General features: G+C 43.5%; 1 protein-coding gene across 2 annotated transcripts in view; it reads left to right on the top strand.

Moving 5' to 3' along the window:
- NEGR1 (neuronal growth regulator 1) overlaps positions 1 to 19,891 on the top strand; it is a 269,624-nt gene that overhangs the window by 177,644 nt on the left and 72,089 nt on the right. For both annotated transcript variants that reach the window (XM_086462209.1, XM_086462210.1), the window contains one exon: positions 8,135 to 8,266. In XM_086462209.1, coding sequence (XP_086318335.1) covers positions 8,135 to 8,266 — 132 coding nt within the window. The remainder of the gene's footprint in view (positions 1 to 8,134; positions 8,267 to 19,891) is intronic.

The following is a 19,891-nucleotide window of genomic DNA, read 5'->3' as shown; positions in this document are numbered from 1 at the left end:
GAAATTTGCAGTATTCATGCGGTACAGGATGAGCTATTGTGACGCACCCCTCTTGGCATACAATACCTAGTTGGGTGGTCGTACACCCTAAATGCAACCACTTGCACTGCTGACTCCTACCCGAGTGCTTCCTCAGCTGCAGACGTGCTGCAAGAAGCTGCTGCTTACATGGATGAGCAAGACCTCCCTGGAAGACACCCGAAGCGTGCATCCCCTGGGATGTGGGATGGCTCGTGGGGGAGTCAGGGTCTTTCATCAGCCCTTACATGAGAAAAACTATGTGCATGGGACAGCTAAATATCACACCAGTGGGCACATGGTGGTGACGTAGATGGTTCATGCTACAACCCTTTGGGGACTTGAAGTTCTGTGATTAATATTTTATATGAATTTAATGGCCTGGCTCATGGTCCCAAAGGGAAGTTTTTCAGTTCGTGAAGGCATCGCATGTCATTGAATCATTGGTTCCCTGATGTCAAACACGCGGCTGGCCGCTTCCCAAGACCTCAAGGGGGAACAGTGTGGAGCTCTACGCAGAGTAAATGAGGGGATTAATTAACAGTTTAAAGACAGCAGTGCAAACACTAGTACCCAACACAAACTGATAGTTTATAGGATTCTTTCCTTTGACTTTGGATAAACAAAAATCACACCCCTCCCATACAAAAGACGGTTCCTTTTGGTTTCAAGTTATGGGACTTTTGTCCTTATTTTTTTTTTTAACAATACTTGTAAGTACCATTCATGGGATATTTGGTATTAAGTTCCAATTAAGTGACAGTCAGTATCGTGATCCATTGCTCTGGGATCAAGTAACATTACACTGTCTGTGGTCAGGGGGTTTCTGAGGAAGGCTTCTCAGAAAAATATCATTTTTATCAGGACCATTCCAGAAGTCTGAGTATCCCTTCAGGAACAATTAAAGGTATTCCTAGAAGTCCTCATGTCTTCTTAAGGTCTTTTAAAAGGCTGAAAAAAAAATTCTTGTTAAAATACAGTTGTCAGGAGAAGAATATTGAAACTAAGATGGTCAAATAATTGGGTCTTTGTGAAGGAACTGAGAAATGAGAGTAAGATTACAATCTTGGTGAAATACAGAGGTTCAAACTAAAACTGTACAAAAGCATTGCACAGAAATAAGTATGAATTTTTTGATGACTTTATAACAAATAGAAAGTATTTCTTGCTTTTCAATAAAAGCAGAACTTATTAATGAATCATAAAATGCTATGAAAATTAGGATTTTAATACATGCTTAGTTTATTCCCTCAGATATTAGTTCATTTTTACTTGAGAAATACTGCACTTTCGAGTGAGCAATTTATGAGTCACAGAAGATGTTTCAGTGAAACAAAATCTTTAATGTTCAAAACCAAATCAAGCAACCCAAGCACCTGTAGATTTCACCTTCTTTCTCCTTCCTTTGGTGCAGTGTCCCTCGTGGCTATTTTGGGAGATCCTGGTCTTTTGAAGCGAGTGTGCTAATTTTGGAGCTTGCACAAATTTTTAGAGAAAAGTAACAGGTAATCTCAAAAATCCAACGAGATGCTCCTTTTTCTGTCTTACTTTTCAAATACTTTTTTATTATTATTATTGGGTACTATTATTTCTGTCTTGCCCCGCTCTCCTGGTGGGTGTTGGTGGCTGGAGCACTTTGTGCCGAGGGTGTTTCAGTCTCGGGGCACGTCCCTGCCGGGAGGGCGGCAGGCAGGCAGAACGCCCAGGCTGGTGAAGGCAGGCGCTCCAGGGGGTTGGCAGCACACGGTCATCCCAACCGTACCTGCAGTACCTCCTCTTTTATTTCCCAGAATCGTTTCTTCTGGGCATTTTTATGAATAAATCATATTTTAGACATAAAAAAGAACTCTCTTTAAAATGCACGTTTACGAAATAGTGGTGTAGCTTTTGAGGGGTATGAAGAAATATGAAAAAAATAGTAATTAAGGAGTCATTTAACTCTAGCAATTCCTCCGTTTTCAACAAACTGCAGACAGAAGAGTCATAGAAAATGGGAGGGATCAACAAATGTATTTGAGCCAAATAGATAGTCAGTAGATAAATTACAGGCTATCATTTGCAGTGTGTCATTTTGATATAGCAGTGGGAATGTTATGAAGCCATCAGACAAGCTGTGACCAGCCCTTTACCCCAGGGTGAATGCCCGGTTTCTGCTCACCATCCCTCCTGCTCCCCAGCCCCGGGGCTCCCACATGCTCCGGCTGACAGACAGACCAAGTCTCTTCCAAAAGCCACCACAGGCGTGGGGCTTAGTTGGGAATAATTAGCCCCTTCCTAAGAGCTAAGTCCCCACATTAAGCACTCTGAATTATAAATAAGCTCAAGTGAGATTTAAACATGTAGCTTCCTTATTAAAAAGATTATTGCCCTGTTCTTCCCTACACAGTTTTAATTTTTTGTTTTGCAGAGAAAGGTTTTTCAGGCCATTTTCAGACTGAAGGTGTTCATGTTTAGCTATTTGCCACAGAACACCCAGTGGCCTCAGTGTAAGAGGATCTTTTGCAAGCCCCTCTCCTGCCAAAGGGTGCTTTGTGTGTCACGATGCAGAGAGATGATCTCCCTGCTGCAGGCTGTGGTCTTCCTGTGAAAAAAACCTGGCATTTGCAGCAGACTGCACTTACACCTCTGCCTTCTGCAGGCAGCACAGAGTTTTTAACAGATCTGCAAAAATCAGAGTGCAGTCTGATATACATGATACTAAATATCCAGAAGACAGAACATGCAGACAAACCTACTATCTCATGTGGGGTTTTTTCTGCCAAAGTAACATCTGATTGACCATATCTTCTTCGCCAGTGTTAAAATGGAGCTCCTTTATATTAATACTCAGCTGCTAAGGCAGAAAAGTCAGTCCATATTTCGGAGTATGAGCTGACCATATGTTCCCTGGTATGAAGTCTGCAGAGCGAAAATTCGAACGGCCTCCAAAACATCGTAACTCCATGAATCTCGGACACATAGTGCAGCATGTCAGTGGTTCTGTGCCAGGACAGAAATGGATGTAACTTTAGAGAATGAGGAAAACTAACTGTGATGACTTCTCCTGTAGGACCAGCCTCTACCCTCTACACACAACATCTCTTGATAGCTGGCTGAGATTTAGGTTGCCCACACTATCAGCGTGCACACAGCTGGCTCTCCAAATGGTTCTCTCTGTTCTCGCTATGTATTTCACCTATAGATGTAACCTTGTTAGTCCCTACCTCTGAAACTTTCAGCTGTGTCAAACTATGTTCACGTCTCTTTTCTTTTAACAGCATGCCTTTCTTACAAAATTGCTGTACTTGCTTTTCTCATTTCGTGTCGTCAGCTGGGAGATCTGCCCCAGCCCTCAACTTACCTGTCAGTTTTGGATATTTTTTTCTTTACATTTTATCTGATTTTTCTTTTCAGATGTGGAGCATGTCTTCTCTAAACCTAAATGGCCTTCAACAATCAATGTTTCAATGGTCCCTAATGTGATGGGGCCATTCTCCTCGCAGACAGCGAGCTGTTCAGGTTACTTGTAGCTCCTTGGAGAGGACTGTCCGATTACAGAAAACCCAGAATCCATAATGAGTAGTAGAAATGGCTTCAGATCATTTTTCTGAGTGAATACAATTGTTTAGACTTTAGATTGTTCTCAGCATCCCACAGCAACTCATCTCCAGGGAAGAAAGGTGCCTCCTTGCGCCCTAGGTCCTGTATCTCCTCCACCCAGCCTCTGAGATCAAGAAGGACCTTACAGATTACTTAAAGTCTCTGGTGATAATCAGGTGGCATTGTCATTGGAGACCACCTTCTGGTCTCTCACAGTGAGCCCAGTTCTCATTGTTGTGGCAGCATACATAAGGACGAGCTGGTGTCTCCGTGCCTCCTCTCTTTTGCGGAGCCTCTCAAAATGCCTGGAGTCTGTGATGAACCAGAACTAGCATCAGCTCAGCCTTGTACTCTCCACGCTCCCAGCCCTATGAGGGCCTACACTGTCCGCTGGAGGATGAGGTGTCTCAAGACTGGGTGGTCAAAGCCAGTCCTGAGCACTGAGCAGGTTTTACAGTTCATAAACTGGGGATGTATTGTAGTTATATAATATCTGAGTGAATAAGGGGAAAAAAAATAATCCCCCTTGGCTCAGATCAACTTTACAGAGTTTTTCAGAGCTACCCTGGACTTGCACCAGATTTTTCCTCTTACTGACTTGTATTTAACACCAGGGGAGGAAAACACTACCCTTGCAAAACTCATCCATCCAAGCCTTTGAGAAATGGTCCATATGGCAATGTGTACGTGTGCTACACCTGATGCCAGATACCATATGCGTGGTAAGAAAACACAGTTTTAATTGTGTACTTTCCTGAGGAATAGCAAGCGTGATGATTTATTGGGCATCCTATCACACAGCAGTAGCAGAAAACAGGCATTCAAGGTTAGCTTCGCAGGCATTTCCTTCCTGGCTACAGAACCTGCTCTTATAATCTAAGATGTCCAAAGTAGATTACGTACATATTGTTATGTGTATCAGTAAGTCTAGTTAAGAGATCTTCTGAAAAACCGATCAGGAATGGCCCTGGACATGAGGCACTCTCATGTTTATGTTTATTTTACTTCAACTATCATTTTTTTCCCATCTTTAATCAAAGATCTTGTCTGACACAACCTTATGCTGATGGACTGGTGCTAACAATCCTTCCAGATTTCTTTCTCTCCAATACAGTCTAAGTCTTTTGGCTCTATGGCCAGAAAATCCATCCAGGCATGTTCCTGATGTCTTGATAGGTCCATAAAATGCACGTGGTGCACAGAAGGGCAGAGCGAGGTGTGGTTACCCCAGGCTCTGAGACATGATGGCAACAAACACTGAGAAAACTGAGTTGTCTCCTGAAACTCATCTTCATTCACTGATGTCTTCATACACAATTTTTTCTCCCTGCTGCTTATGAATATCCTTTTTTGAGCTGGATGTGCATGCAATGTAACATAAATACGCTTACATATACTTATGCACATATCTTTCACGTAACACGATTTATGTTCTCCCACACAGCTGTGGGAAATCTCTAGAACTAAAAACAAGCTGAAGAAGATGAAATACTGTGCAGGCAAGTAGGAAAGATGAAATGTGGTATCTATGTATTCCCTAAGAAAAATATTTATCTCTAGTATTTACTAAAAGCTTTCTTTTGTGAGCCGGATGCGGAATTTCTGGGGACATGAGGGTTTAAAAACGACTTAAATTTAGTATTTTCAAAAGTGCATGTGAGTTGCATAAAACACGTGGGGTTTACAGAACTATAAAAATGTATGCATAGCTTGCAGCATAAATTAGGTTAATAGCTCACCGTAAGATCCCTACAAATTCAAGGAATTACTGTGGGAACTCCCACCAAGTTCCCCACCAGCGGTGCTGATGCACATGAGCTGCAGTGATCCGTTGTGCTGCCCTCCCCACCCACAACAACACCCCGATGCTGGCTGGTGGCAGCGCCCGAGCACGCCTTTTCTTTCCTTGCAGGTCTTGACCCTCCTGACATACTTTCAGCCAGCCAGCCAGCTGCTTGCCAGGCCTGGGCCACGGCTGCCCGTGCCGTGGCAGAGTTGTGCCCAGCACGTCAGCCTGCCGCTTCTGTCAGCTCAGGGCGCGGCTGTGGTGACCTTGGCTGAGCTGAGCTCCGTCCCTTGGAGGTGGCAGAGCAGCGCCAGAAGCACAGCTCCAAGCCAGGCATCGTTAAGAAAGCAAAAGCTGAGAGGCAGGAAACTATGTTATTGCCTGATGTGCTATGTTTGCATCAAAACAAAAGCTTAAAGCAGAGAGCGTTTATTTTAACTTAACTCCAAACCACAAATAAATATTAGGAAATTCTGGGGACTTGGAAATACTTTTTTTTCTTTTTTCCATATTGATGCTGGGAATTGGGATAGGATACATCATAAATAATTCCCAGGTGCATAGAGTGTACCCAGGGAAGGACTGACATTGAAGAACATTACAATCTCATAATTCAATAGTAACTTTTAACCTGACACACAGAAGAATTTTACATTTTATATCATTTCTTTGGTACCAGAATCAAAGCAGAAGCCTCGTTGGACAGCCTCTCCTCTACCCAGGCAGATGCTGCTGTGCAGGCAGGGGCTTTGCATCCTTTGCTGCTGCTCAAAGCAACAGTAAATAAAATTTTCCTAGAAATTGATTTAGCCTGGCCAAAGCGGGGCAGGACGAGGGCCACAACGTGAACAGTAATAGCTGGGTTGTTTGTGGAAGGGTTTTTTTGTCATTTATTCCTACAAACAACATGGGAGAGAAAAAAATTCATTCTTATGCAATTTCTCGTATCCCATAAATTATTTCATTGCATTTTATGAATGTTCACTTCAATTCACAGTAATTTTCCAATTTCAGTCTTATCTTTCTACTTTATATAACCAGTGCTTACTTGGGCTTTTCCCCGTGACAGGCATGGTATATTGCAGTTCTTAATGAGTGCTATCTTGCTAAGCGATGCACTGGTATAATTGATGTTTTGAACCTTGCATGCTTCAAAACATTAATCCGTGAACAGATAAGCAAATGAAATTCACTGCCATGATGGACATGCATGTACTACTTCTGCTTAGTTCTCACTACCCAGTTTAGACTGTTGTCATTGCTCCAGAAGTTGCGAAGTTATTAACAGTCAATTAAAAGCTTGTCTGTCTGGGAAAACACTTGCAGCAAGTCTTTTTAACCTCTAGGCCTGTAATTTCCAGTGTCTGTAGTCATGACTGCTATGATATATTCTTTTAAGATAAAAATTATATTTAACATTTTTTGGTTTATATGAGGTGAATGTGAGGAATCTAAAACAATTGATTTGCTCCCCACCTGGAGCACGCTGCTCAAAAGACTTAGAAAGATGAGCTTTGAACCAAGGAGCAGTTTTCATCTGAAGGATGTATCAAAGTGTTCACTGCAAGGTGGGAGCCACGACAGGGAAAAGCTGGGAGGTGCTGGGATTTAGAAAAAGACAAAAATTTCTGTGTGTGCTATGGCTCCATGTCAAGTGGAGATAAATTAGCTTTTGAATCATATAACTGTTCTTGCTCTCTAAAACAATTAATGTTTTCAGTTACGGTGCTCTAAGGAGTTATATACACAAATATTTCAGTTTGGTCTTTGGGTTGTTTTACAGCAGACGGGCCTCTGCCTGTTTTCACAAGTGCTCACACTGACTAAATGTATTTCTGAACGCTGAGGATATAATTTCCTGCATTTGGGTTGCTTGGGAAAGGAGACTTATGATTTAATTTTAAATTAATATGATGACATTTATTGAAGTTTATTAATGAAGTTTGTTAGGGCACAGTATGTAAGCACCCAGTGGTGTGGTGAGCAAGCCTGAAAGGGATTTTTCCCTGGAGGCAGGATGTGGGGTGACCCACCCATTTTGCACCCATGGCCACCCATTAGAGGTGGTCAGCCACTGGTTCTCTCCAGGACACCTCTGGCTTTGGCAGCTCTCGGGGTACAAGGGGCCTGAGCCCTCCAGTGATGAGGTTTATCATCCTTATATATCTATATGCAGCTGGTTGATGTATAGCTACAAGGTCAGCTGGTCCCTGAAAAGCAAGGGGTGCCTGTGACGGGAAGGTGGTGCTGGGGCCACTGGCAGCAAGGGAGGATCGGCTGCACAGCTAGGCTGTTTGTCCCTTTTGCCCTGATCCCTGGCTTTGGTTCTGATTCCTGGGGCGGGGCATTGGGGGGGGGGGGGGGGTGGGGGTGTCTCCCATAAGCCCTAATGGTTGCTGAAACTCTTAAGCCAAGAGTTTGACCCAGGAGCACACCTTATGTTCTGTGAAGCCCATCAGGTGCAGAGCTGCATTAGCACATTGCTCTCATGGGTCTGGAGGCTGCTGAGCTCGGCTGTGGGGCACGGTAGGTGAGGACCCTTGGCCAGCCCCAGGAGCTCAGTGGGGATTGAAGCCTGGCTTAGAGCTGAGGTTTCTGAGCAAGAGCTGTAGAGGCCGCCTGGCTTCCCTTGGACGTGTGTTATCTGCAGCACTGAGCAAAGCTCTCCAGCTGCTGTTTAGATGTCATTGAACGTTCAGGTGTTTTGTTCTCTGCTTCCAGTGATTTCTTTCTCCGATTATTTCATTTCAGCAAAACCCTTTGAGAGCGGACAGTACCTGGACATCTATGGAATTACAAGAGACCAGGCTGGGGAATATGAATGCAGTGCAGAAAATGATGTCTCAGTCCCAGATGTGAGAAAAGTAAAAGTCACAGTAAACTGTAAGTCATGTTGCTTTTTATTCACTAAATGCAATGGAGAAGAGGGATGTGGCTGAGAAGAAAAGTCTAATGCAAAGAACTGCTGCTTGTGGTGAAATTGTAGTTTGTTGGGGTTTTGTGTTACAGCAGCAAAATGACCTGTGCGGTTTGATGTATGAGTTAGCCTTGTCAGAGGAAGGTAAAACCAGCTTAAGGTTCAAATCCTCCTTTTGTCTTCTGGGGGACAATAGCACTGGCATACTGTCATAAGCTTTATAGCAGGTGCTCTTGCTGGGCTGTGATGTTGAGGTGGAGTTTTTGGAGTAATTTTTTGAGTAATTTTCTGAGTAACCCTGATGACTGCTGTGGTTGTTGAGCCGAGGTGTTTCTGATTTAATTTCCCATGGTTGTGCAAATACAAGATGAGAAACTTTCAAAATTTGTTGGACGCTTAGCTGGTGATCAGTCTCTGTGGAAATTTGAGGTGCTCCCAGTAGAGGCAGCAAGTTGTTTCGTGCGGTTGCCCTGGTGCGAAGGCAAGGAGGACCTGGCTGCTGCACAGTTCTGCTGTGGTGATCTCTGTGGATGCTAGGTCACACCGGGAACCACCAAGGCAGCCTGTTACCTGTCCCGGCAGTCTGTCGGGTCTAACCACCTGAGATTTTCACACCAAGGAGGTGTTTCCACCTTGGGACTGAATTTGGTTTAGCATTTGGTATGGTGTGAAGCATTCAGAACAAGGTTGTTTCTCCCTCCAAGATGTTAAAAAAAATATTTAAAGAAAATTAGAATAATTACTTTTACTCTGGATTTTCTTAGGTTAAGCGCAATTACACAGCTTGTAATTTGTAATGGTTTCTGGCCTGAAAATTGCTGTGGCATCTTTATTGGCCACAAAGTTTTGAGACGTCAGCTTTGTGTCCCCCACAAGAGCTATTGTCCCTGTTGGTGAGCCCCTTGTCCCCAGGTTGCTGCAAAGCCGGAGGTGGGAGCGGGGAAGGTGGGTTGCTGTGGACGGGATGCTGATGGGGCTAACTGGGCGTTTATGGGCTGTTCCCATGTTCAAAAGTGGACCCAGTGCTCCTTGTTTACGTGACAATGGGATACTCGTTCTGTACATCCTGGAACATGGTGGGTCAATGTACTAATGCTTATAGAATAGCCTGATCGTGCACAGGCAACAGGTCTCACAGGCAACCTTCTGTACTGCCTGGTCCCGCAGGTGAGTGATGCTGGCTGCAGGTCCTGTTTTCCCTCTGCTCCTCAGGCTTCCACACTGAGGCTGCGGTATAACATGCCATGACCGTTAGTCCTTGCTTTACAAGCCACAAGAGCAGGTGTCAACCACAGAGCAGATTCATGTGGAGTCCGTCGCTGCTCTCACTGCTGCTTTGCCCTCATTAACATGTTTCCACCTACATCAGCTTTGCTGAATTCCCAAAAGCAAGCAGTGCACTAAATCTACAGGCTCTGTGGGAGCAAACACCACAGTGGGTGGTGTCCCATGGAACAAGTGACCCTTATTTTTTGTGCAGTATGTTACTGGAAGATTGTCTGTAAGAGCAATTGTGCAGTTATTAGCAGAGGCATGTCCTGGGTGTTTTGGGGTGACACCTTTCACACAAGCTGTACTTCAAAATGGCCTGTGGTTTTAAATCAATAACTTGCAACAAGGAGCAGAAAGAATGGTGAGCTCAGTCTAATTTCAGGAAAACAAATATTGCATCTGTGTTACTAAAATCCCCATGATATGAAACAAAGGTGGATTTGGCTGTCTCAGGAGCATACTAAGTGCTTATAGAAAGGGAAAAGTTGGTAAGTCTGCTTAGTGTTAGGTCTTTTTAAAATTAAAACAAAAAAAGCTCACAGTAAATGTGGTTAACTCATGGAATCTCTGTTGCCTTTGAGCCAGGATCTAGGTGTGCATGAGTCCTAGTTTGGATAAAAGCATCAGCTTAGCTGGCCAAAGCCAAAACTCAAGTTTAAATGAGATGTGAGGCTGACATGCTAGTTGGTGTGTGCCCTGCACCCTGAGTTGTGTCAAAGCCAGAACTATTTCTGACCTCAGTTCGCTGTTTTCTTAACATGAGTTTTGAGTCTGTCAGATGCATTCGTGGGTGTGAAAGATCAACTCTGACAGTGTCAGGAAGGTAAAGCTGAGCAGCGGTGGTTTGTTCCTGCACCAGCTAGCACTGCTGGGTCTGCACGTCCAGCAAAGGTCTCGCTACAGCAGCTGGGAGTGGGACCAATGACTCCAGCGGCAGCAGCTGGGTTGCAGGTGGGATGGAACTTGCTCTCCCTGAACAGGGAGCCAAAGGAGCAATGGGAGAAACTGTGTGTCTATGTTGAAGGATGTGCAGGCTCAGGAGGTCCTGCTCCTCTTCGGTCCATACCACAATCAAGAGGTGCTCTGGTGGGACTGCAGCACATGGTTTAAGGGTACCTCTGTCTGCAGTGAGAAATGTGTTACGGACTGATAAATCAGCCAATAAATACAAGTGTCCAAGCTTTCTTGTCCTGATTCGGTAACCTGGGCTAAGCTGGAAGTGTCCTTGGCCGTATTGTGGATGCACGTGGCATTATGTCAGATTCAGGCAAACTTCTAAGTCTGTACTGGGGATGTGCAGAGTATTTATTTTTTTTTTTTTTATTACTTCTTGCAACTGAAGAAAAAAATGGAGGGAGAGGAAAACAAAACTGAAGCAATGTAAAACTAGGATCTGTCTACAGCATTAAACAGTTTGCATACATGAATGACTTGTCGTAGTCAGCTAATTGCTAACACACTTCTGTTTGGATTCGTACGCTGTCCCCTAGCCAGTTAAGCACAATGCAAAATCTCTCTGAACATCTGCTCCCTGATGCTGATGCTCATCTGTTCTGACCAGGCAGAAAAATGGCTCATTCTGTTCAGAAGAGGGTCGCGCCAGAGCTTGGCGATGCTGGGGGCGGTCGCCCTGCCGTGATCAGCCCCCCATGGTGAGTGGGACGTGCTGTGGTGGTGGATGCTCTTGGGGTGAGCTTCACTTCCCGGCACCTCGGTGTGGGCAGCCCTGTTCAAAAAGGGATGTTGTGCAATCAAACTGGCAGGACGATGCCCGTTTGCTGTCTGCCGAGCTGGCCTGGCAGGGCAGCTTTCTGTCAATAAGAGCTAAATATTTCATTCAGGAGAGCTGTGGTTTGTCTACTAGTCACTATTTATAAGAAATCTGTGTCAAATTTATTTTTGAGTTTAAATCTGGAAAGGTCTTTAGTAAAGAAATACAGAAGAAGAGTGGAAGCCTTCAGGTCCTCTTGTTACCCTGGGCTGGGCAGGGTTTCCTCAGTCAAATGTTCTTCAGCCCTGTTTCTTCTTTTAAGATGTCTGTTCATTTGTCTAACAAACTAATAAAGGGTGTCTCCCTGCACCCCCCCCCCCCCAAAAAAAATCCCATTTTTTATTTTCTCTGGGTTTGCAAGCTCATTTAATTCTCCTGCTGCCACCCCCACGTGGGCTCAGCACCAGCTCTTCAGCCTTTATTGCTTCTTACCCCCCTGGTGTTGTTTGGTGATTGAACTTCTGGTGCAGGGATGTTGTGCCCGTCTGCTAGGTACCCCCACCATGGCTTTAACACCACTAGCTGTGACTTGGTTCCTCAGTGAGCATCACTGTAGCCATGACCAGTGCACCAAACTCTCCTCCTTTAGTTTTACAGGGATCCTGTAATTCCACAAAATGTCCATCACCTTTCCCACCTGTAGTGCTTATGATAGGAAATACTCTTGGAAGTAACGTGTGCAGCTTATGCTTCAGCTCCTGCTTTTGCACCCTTACGGTCTAATGGGGTATGAATGGCCGCGTGCTGCAGAAGCATCGCTTCATCTCAGGTCATCTCTGTGTCCCTCCACCATGTCTTGTACAGTGGCGTCTTGACATATGATCTCCAGCACACAGAATGATGACGGTACAGCACTACATTTGCATGAATATGATCGCTTCACCTCTGCTTCTGACAATTTCTAATACTGTTTCACTGTTATTAAAAGGAATGTTCTTTACTGCAGACCTGATAACTGTAGAATAAATCAAGGTTTTATTGTGCCCCATTAATAGGATGTATCAGTGAGCCCTGAGCAGTTACAGAGGATATAAGCATAATTTTGAATATGGATATTCATCGCATATAGCGGTTGTTCAGTCATCCAAGCATGTACAAGAAAATTACCAGGTTTAAATTACTTTCTGAATTTCAAGTTTCTTGGCTGGGCAACTTTCAACCATACATAAACAACCAGCTTGCTATCTGCCTTACAGCACATATATTATAACTCTAATGACTTTACAGTGTTGTTTTCTTTCTTTATGCTGCTTTATATTGCATAATCTACGTTTTCTACTTAATTTATGTCTGTCCTCCGTAATTTCTCTGTTAAGAAAAAATGGTGGCCAGAGAATCTGTGGTGCATTTGCCTGAATTCTGAGGGATGGGGGAGAAACTGGAGCTGCTGTTTTATGAAGAAGGAATACTATATCAAATCAAGTTAAAATAGATAAGATATAATCCAATTTCATTTCACAAGTAAATCTTATTAGCATTTTCCATTACATTTTATAAAGCAAATACTGATTTATAGATGATAATATTGAACCCCACTTTGAACCAACCAGTGTCTGGATTAGCGAGACTTTAATATGTCATCTGAAAGCTGCTCTGAAACTGTCCATGTGGTACTGTAGCATTGCTGACTCTCTTCTGGTTTATCAGTGCCATACTTAAAAAATATTAAAGGCAGCTGCTAAGTGTGAGAATCTCTGGAAGTGTTGAGGCCATGCTGAGATGATGAAGAAGGGGATGCGTGCATCAGGAAACTGGCTTTTATTTTAATTTATATAGAAGTGTCACTACCTAAATAAAAAGCAAATGTAGACTTTCAAACTGGAGCTGTATTGCGGCATTCCTTTTTTCAGATAATATGTACTAAGGGTCTGGTTTTCTGTAATTGTATCTTGAACGGCTCTGTTAGAGCTGGATCTTGCAGACGTTACTGAATTAAGATCCGGTGGCTTTGGAGAGGAGAAAAGCCATTCAGTTGAAATTAAAAGACAGTAATTTAATTCCAGCCTTTATGAACCCCATCATGCTGCAAATTGAAGGCCAGATTCATTGGTGCTTACTGAGGAGGTGAAAATTACAGTTCCTGTGCTGAGGAAGTCCAGCTGGCACAGGGCAGTGCTGGTGGGGTCTGGTCCTGCAGAGTCTGTTGGTCTGGCTGTCTTGGGGTCTTCCTGGCAGCGCAGGAGGGAGAACAGGTCTTCGTTTCTAAGCCAGGGCTCCTGAGCAGATTTTCTGGTGTAAGTTGCTTTGAAGGAAATGATGCCTAGTGCAGCCTGGGCTCAACCTGCAGCAGTTCTCCTGCCTCTGATGTGCTACAGACCTCAGAAGAAAAAGCTCATCCACCTAATTTTGTAGACAGTAAAAACAAACCATATAAAGAAAACTCAAAACATTCTAGATACTGAGCCTCATCTGCTTGCAACAATATCTCTTTGTACAGATATTTTCCATTAGATCTTGCAAATATTGAAAAAGTAAAACGGAAGTGAATAGGCTATATCATAACCTGTGAAAACCGGATTAACATTGTAAGCGTTGGCAATAGACGTTTGCCCAGTCTCTCCGTAAGGCATCTCCAGTGATGGCAGCTCCATGGGCAACATACTCTACTTTATCACAGTCCTTAACTGAACATTTTTCACTGTATCTAATGTGAGCCTTCCTTTCAGGATTACAACCCCATTTCTCATCTGTCCTCTGAGAAACCAAGAACAGATCAGTCTCACCTTTTGATTTCTCTGGAGACAGGGGACTTGTGTTCCTCCTCTTTACCTCCTTATGTTCACCGGCCCTCATTCATCTCATCTTTATTCTTAGATGATGTTTTCTAAGGGATTGACTGAATGTTTCTTTTCTGGAGATCGGTTGGTGCTAGGCAAGGGCTTTCTTGAATAAGGTATTTAAAACTTGGTGTTGGATTGCCAAGGATGTGGAAGGATGATTTTTGATGCCTCTTGGTATACCTGGCTAGGGGACTTGCCTCCCCTGTGACAGCAGGACACCTGGGGGCGGGGAGTGGTTACCCCCAGCAGCTGTGGTCACTCTGCAGAACGGCTGTCTCACCTCCTCACCATGTTCATCCAGCTGATGAATCCTAAGTATTGAACTCATTCCTGTTTGGTGTTGTCCAGTTTTCAGGCCACTTCTACAATTTATCAGGGTTGTTTCAGGGTTCTCATCTCTGATAATGGTGTTAATGAAAACCCCCACCAGTAGCCAGCCCAGGACTGATGCCCAACTGAGCAGGCTGGACAGCAGACCCATGAGCACAGCCTTCCAGACAATGCCTGCCCATGTGAAGATAGCATTTAGCCAAGCCCAGCTTGCTAAAGTGTAGGAGAAGTGGTCAAATACTTGCTGCAGTTGAGTTGTGGCATCCACTGCTGTTCCCTGAAGGAACTGGTAACCCAACACAATCTGTTCTTAATAAACCTGTTGGCCATTGCTCATCTTCTTGTTATCTTCCAGGTGCTTTCACATCTTTGATTGCTTGAACATCATTTTTAGGGAGATTTGAGGTAGATGGACTGGCTTGTAATTCCCTGGCTCCTGTTGCGCTCTCCTTTTCTGAAAAAGGTTCATGGAGGCTGCATTGGGCACTGGCCCTGCACCTCAGAAATAACATTTTAGCTCTGCATGTGCTTCATCCAGCTCTGGAATCTATTTTTTGAGTTTGTTAGGCCAATTGGTTTTGTATCAGTTTGGTTTATTCAAGTATTTGCTGCATTATTCTTTCCCTGTCTTGACCTGAAATACGAAACAACTAATTGTGGTCATTGAATTGGTCGTATGCTGTGTTGAAATGATTTTACCCTTTCCTTTTTGTGCATGTGTTTCATGTTCTTCAGTAAATCATAGAAGTCAGGGGTTTTTTGTTTGTTTGTTTTGTTTGGTGGTTTGGGTTGGGGTTTTTTTCCCTTTCGTTACGTTTTCCTCTGCATCTGGACCCCGAGGGTGTGCTCAGAGCAGGCACTGCATCACCTGGGTTGCAGTGGTCCTGTTCAAGCCCAGGGCAGAGGGACCCTGGGCTGCTGCCCGCCCTCCCAGGCTCCGGCATCTGAGTTCTGCCACCAGTTTGAGCCGGAGCAGCGTCAGGCATGCAGGGCTGGCTTTTCAGGGGGCAGTGAGCCAGTTACAAAAGGTGTTTGCTGTGCAGACCTTGTGCCCCCTTCCTGCTCATGTCCTTCCTGCTGTGATGGTTTGATAAGATATTTTATGCTGTGGAGTGTGTGTGTGGGGGTGTTATAGAAGGAACGCGTGAGTTTCTTGTATGAATTTTAAGTAATGTGTTTGTTTTTTGCTTGGACAGGTTAGGGTTTTTGCCGAACAGCTTATCTCATTAGCATTTCTTAGAAGTCTGCCTTACTGTTGCTATGGTGCTTTGCATAATATTATGCATAATACTCTGATTTTACTTTGAAATCAGACATACTGTACAAGCCACTCTAACCTAATTATATCTGTAACCTTAAACCTACTGGGGAAAAACATTATAGGACTTCAGTGTTGTTTGGGGCTCCTAATACCTGGATGTGTTGCTGTGACAAGAAAGCATCTTGCTGTGAACCGTTGCTGACCTACCAAAAACACTTCCTTGGCAAGGTTTTTTACTTCGAATTCAAGAAAGAAAACTCCCTCAATCAAGGTGAATGAATTATTAAATAAAAATGCAAGGCCCAAATATTTTTGAAGCTCTCTGTCCTCCTCTGCTTTGGTACGAAGTATAACATTTGCAGTTTCAGTTTCAAATTTCTTCTAATATAAGAGAGGGGAGGAGGGGAGGGTCTGTTTAAGCATAAATGAATAACACTGATTATTTCAATTTTGAATAGCTACAGATGTGCAGTTTCATGTTTATAACCCTGACTAAATTTAGGACTTGCGGGTTATGGTCAGCTTTGGCTTTAGCAGACCAGGAGTCATTTCATGGGAGAAACCAGTGAGTCTACATAAGTGCAACTTCTTTTTTTTTTTTTTTTAATTAAACATGGGCAATGTATTGAACAGTTGTACGCCTGTGAGTCTTTGTTTTTGAAATATTGTTTGTTTGTAAGCCAGCCTGAGAAGGAACAGCCTTCTCATCTGTGTACCAGAAGTTTGCAATAGCAACTGCAGTCAAGGGTGCTGCATCTCACAGCCTTAGAGGATCTGAAACTTAATCACACACGTTTCCTCTTGATTGAGGACACTTCCATCCAATTAAAGTTATTTCTTTTAGCCAGCTAAAACCAGTTCTCTGAAAGAACAAAACTGGAGGAGAAGTTACTGCTTTTCTTTACGGTGTTGTTCATACCAAGTAAATTCAGTCATGTCAACTCTTCAAACAGAATTGCACCCACATGAGATGAAGTCATATATTCATATTTGACCGTGGAACAGAAAGACCTTATCTTGATGTTGCAGTGGTTGATGTTATCCATCTGGCTGAAATTCACACGTTTAAAGCTGCATCATGTAGGTCGATCTCTCTTGGATCATGGAATATTTCCCGATGTCGTAATGATGGAGAGCAATTTGCAGGTACTGAACAGCCACAGTTCTCACTGACTGTTTTGAGAGGTATGTGTGTGCAGTGCCTTGGAAGATTGAACTTTGCAATACCCTTCTGAAGCATCACAATTGCATTCTGAAATGCTAAAAGCACTCCAGAGTGCGGTTTCACTGGCTTCTGTGACACATGTTTTCCTAAATTCTCCGGTTACTATTCAAAAATGGGATTTTGACTTCTAAGTCACACTGAGGACCCCTGGAAATCTGAATACAGGTTCATATTTAATTCTGTTAATTGATCAGTGGGGCTTATTGCAGCGTCAGCTTTCCAGAATGTGACTCTGCTCTATTCAAGCCTTCTTGTTCTCAGACCTGAGGGTGAGGGTAATGCTGGTGCACACCACGGACTCACACAGTGGGTCAGAGTTTGCATGCGTAAGAGATGACCCTGGCCAGGTATAAGCTGTGTCCAAAGCACAACTTCAAGCTGCCCCGTTTTCCACAAATTTTCTGATTTCATTGGGAAGAAGGATCGGTCCCCTTTTGTTTTGCCCTACTTGCCACAGACCTAGGCAATGGATGGTGTCCTCCCTTTGCTTTTTTCATCTGAAAACTGTTGTGAAAGATCAAAGTTAGAGTTGTGCTGACATTTTGAATAGTGAGGATAGTGCTACTCCACAATGTGCTGCTGGGGGACAGCGACCTGACTTGTCGAAGGACACATTGGCGGTCTGCAACACAGGCAGGTCAGGAGTGACACGGGCATGGAGGTTTGTATATTAGTCCATCAAGACCATCTCTTGACTTGTTTTTCCTGTTGTTGTTATATATTAACCTAATTCTAAAAGTTGGATTCTCTGTGTTGTTAAAGTTATAACTACTGAACTAGAACATCTGTACATCTAAGTGGCTATTTCAATTAGAGAGGTGTAGGAAGGCCTTCGGAGGAATGATGGAGAGGATGTCTTTGTTGCAGCACATAATACACATCTGAGAGCAGAGAAGTAACAGTGTAATTAGTTTCTGTATCGGTGGGTCAAATATATGAGAAGCCACCCACTCTAGCTAAAGGAAATTAGGTGCTAGCACAGCTGAGATGAAAACTTTGACCATGGTTTAAGTCAATAATAGCAGAGCTTGTCTTTGGGTCCAGCCATCCAGACAAGGAGCTGCTGACAAAATATTTAAGGTGAGACTAGGGCAAATAAGAACAGGGAGGGTTTTGTGTAAGATTAAAGATCACTGAAGAATTATTGTTATCCTGTAAAATTGAGCTTTTGCTCATTCACAATGTAATCACAGTTGAGGTTTTCTTACTTTGTGGGTTTTTTGTTATTTTTGGTCAACATTAGGACTAAATTCCTATTTGCTCAATTTGCAAGGTATCACTGAGATCACTTGTAGGAGTTCTATGATGTCCTATCTCATAGTAACACTTGATGAAAAATAACTTGGTGGGGTGGGGAAAGAATGTTGTTGATTTGAAGAAAATATTTCTCCTCACTGGTGGGGAAAGAAGCTTCTTATGAAAGTGATGTTTGTAATTTTATGTCCTTCAAGTATTTTTATTAACATTTCAGAAGCCAGATTAAAACAATATAGTTTAAATGTCTGACTCAAGTGCAGTGTGGCTCCTAAATTAACATTGATTTCTTTCTGCAGTGTAACAGTTTACTATTAGGTTCTGCAAACCGCTGCGCAGTTACTGCATATTTCTGAAAAATGTTGCCCATATTGAAGCGTGACAAAACTGATTATAATGTTCCTTCATGTAGATGGCATTCTGCTGCCACAGCACATAATCGAGGGCTTTGGCAACATGAAATGAGGTCTTGTATTTGAAGAAGTTGGAGTATTAGTACTCAAGATATCCCTCCAACAGAAAAGCAGTATGTTTTTCATCTTCTTAAAGAAAATCTGTGTTTAACTCTGCCAAGAGATTTTATTTTGTTTGGGGGAAGGAGGCTACTTTGGGGAAGTGGGGAGCTGCACCGTGGGTTTGCTAGTGGTGCGGTGCAGATGTGTAAGGACAGCAGCCTGTTGAGTGGGCTGCCTTTTCTCTCCATAAAATCTCAGGTTGACCAGTGGCATATGAGGCTGCAAGTCAAGGATGCAGCTTGGCTCCTTCAGTGGAAAGAGGAAGTGATGCTCCAGCGTAACACCAGCATTTCTGCTGCAAGGGCCCAGCTTCTGGCTGCAAAGGCAAATTAAGAGTTTAAGACACAAAAAAATAATTAAAAAAAAAAGATTATTTGCCATTTCTGCAGTGGTTAGTTCTGAAGCCTGCCATGATGACCCATTGAAAGTAATCTCTGCTCCTTGTCCCTGGGAAAACTTGTCCTTGAAACAAAAATAACTGTACTAATTTGCACATATTTATAGTCTGCCAGTAGCTACAGGTCCACATACTGTATAATTATGGTAGAGCAATAAATGCTGTTCATTATGTTTATGCATCTCTGGAAGACTGTGCTGTAACAAATAATGGAGCATTCATGACACGGTCTCCTAATATCAATGAAAAATATTGTCAATGATATATTGTTGATGGTTGTTGCAAAGGCACAATGTAGCTTCAGGCCATTGTTGGTGAAAGTGTGAGAAGCAGCTCATGGAAAAAAAAAATTAATGGGGGGGGGGGGGGGTTTATAGCTTTTGTGTACTTTTCCACTTGTGCTGTCATTTTAAAGTCAAAATAAGGTTACAGTAAGATTCTAGACACCTCTATGCATCCACGTCTGGTGAAGTGCCTCTTGCAGCTCTGTCTCCTGGCATCAGCAGGAGCAGGACTGTGCTCCTCACACAGGGCTGGCTTCCCAGGGCAAAGGGCTGGCTCTGTCACCTTTGGAGGTGCTTAAATTTCACACCTGCAGGTGGGATGTTAACCCCCTTGAACCTGAGAGGTTGTAAAGTGAGGAAGCGTTTGTAGGGACTGAGGAAAAGCCCTCCTGGGAAGTCAGTCCTGCCTGGAGTGAATGCTTTCTCCAGCTCTGAACCACTGCTGGCTCTTCAGCCTCCAGGTGATCCCACTTTAAATATCAGCTGAAATATAGTTCAGGAG

Source organism: Leptosomus discolor, chromosome 3, assembly GCF_034619465.1.
Source record: "Leptosomus discolor isolate bLepDis1 chromosome 3, bLepDis1.hap2, whole genome shotgun sequence".
NCBI classification, from domain to species: domain Eukaryota; kingdom Metazoa; phylum Chordata; class Aves; order Leptosomiformes; family Leptosomidae; genus Leptosomus; species Leptosomus discolor.
Note: the sequence above shows the minus strand (reverse complement) of the source record. Positions and strands in the feature narration are given on the sequence as shown.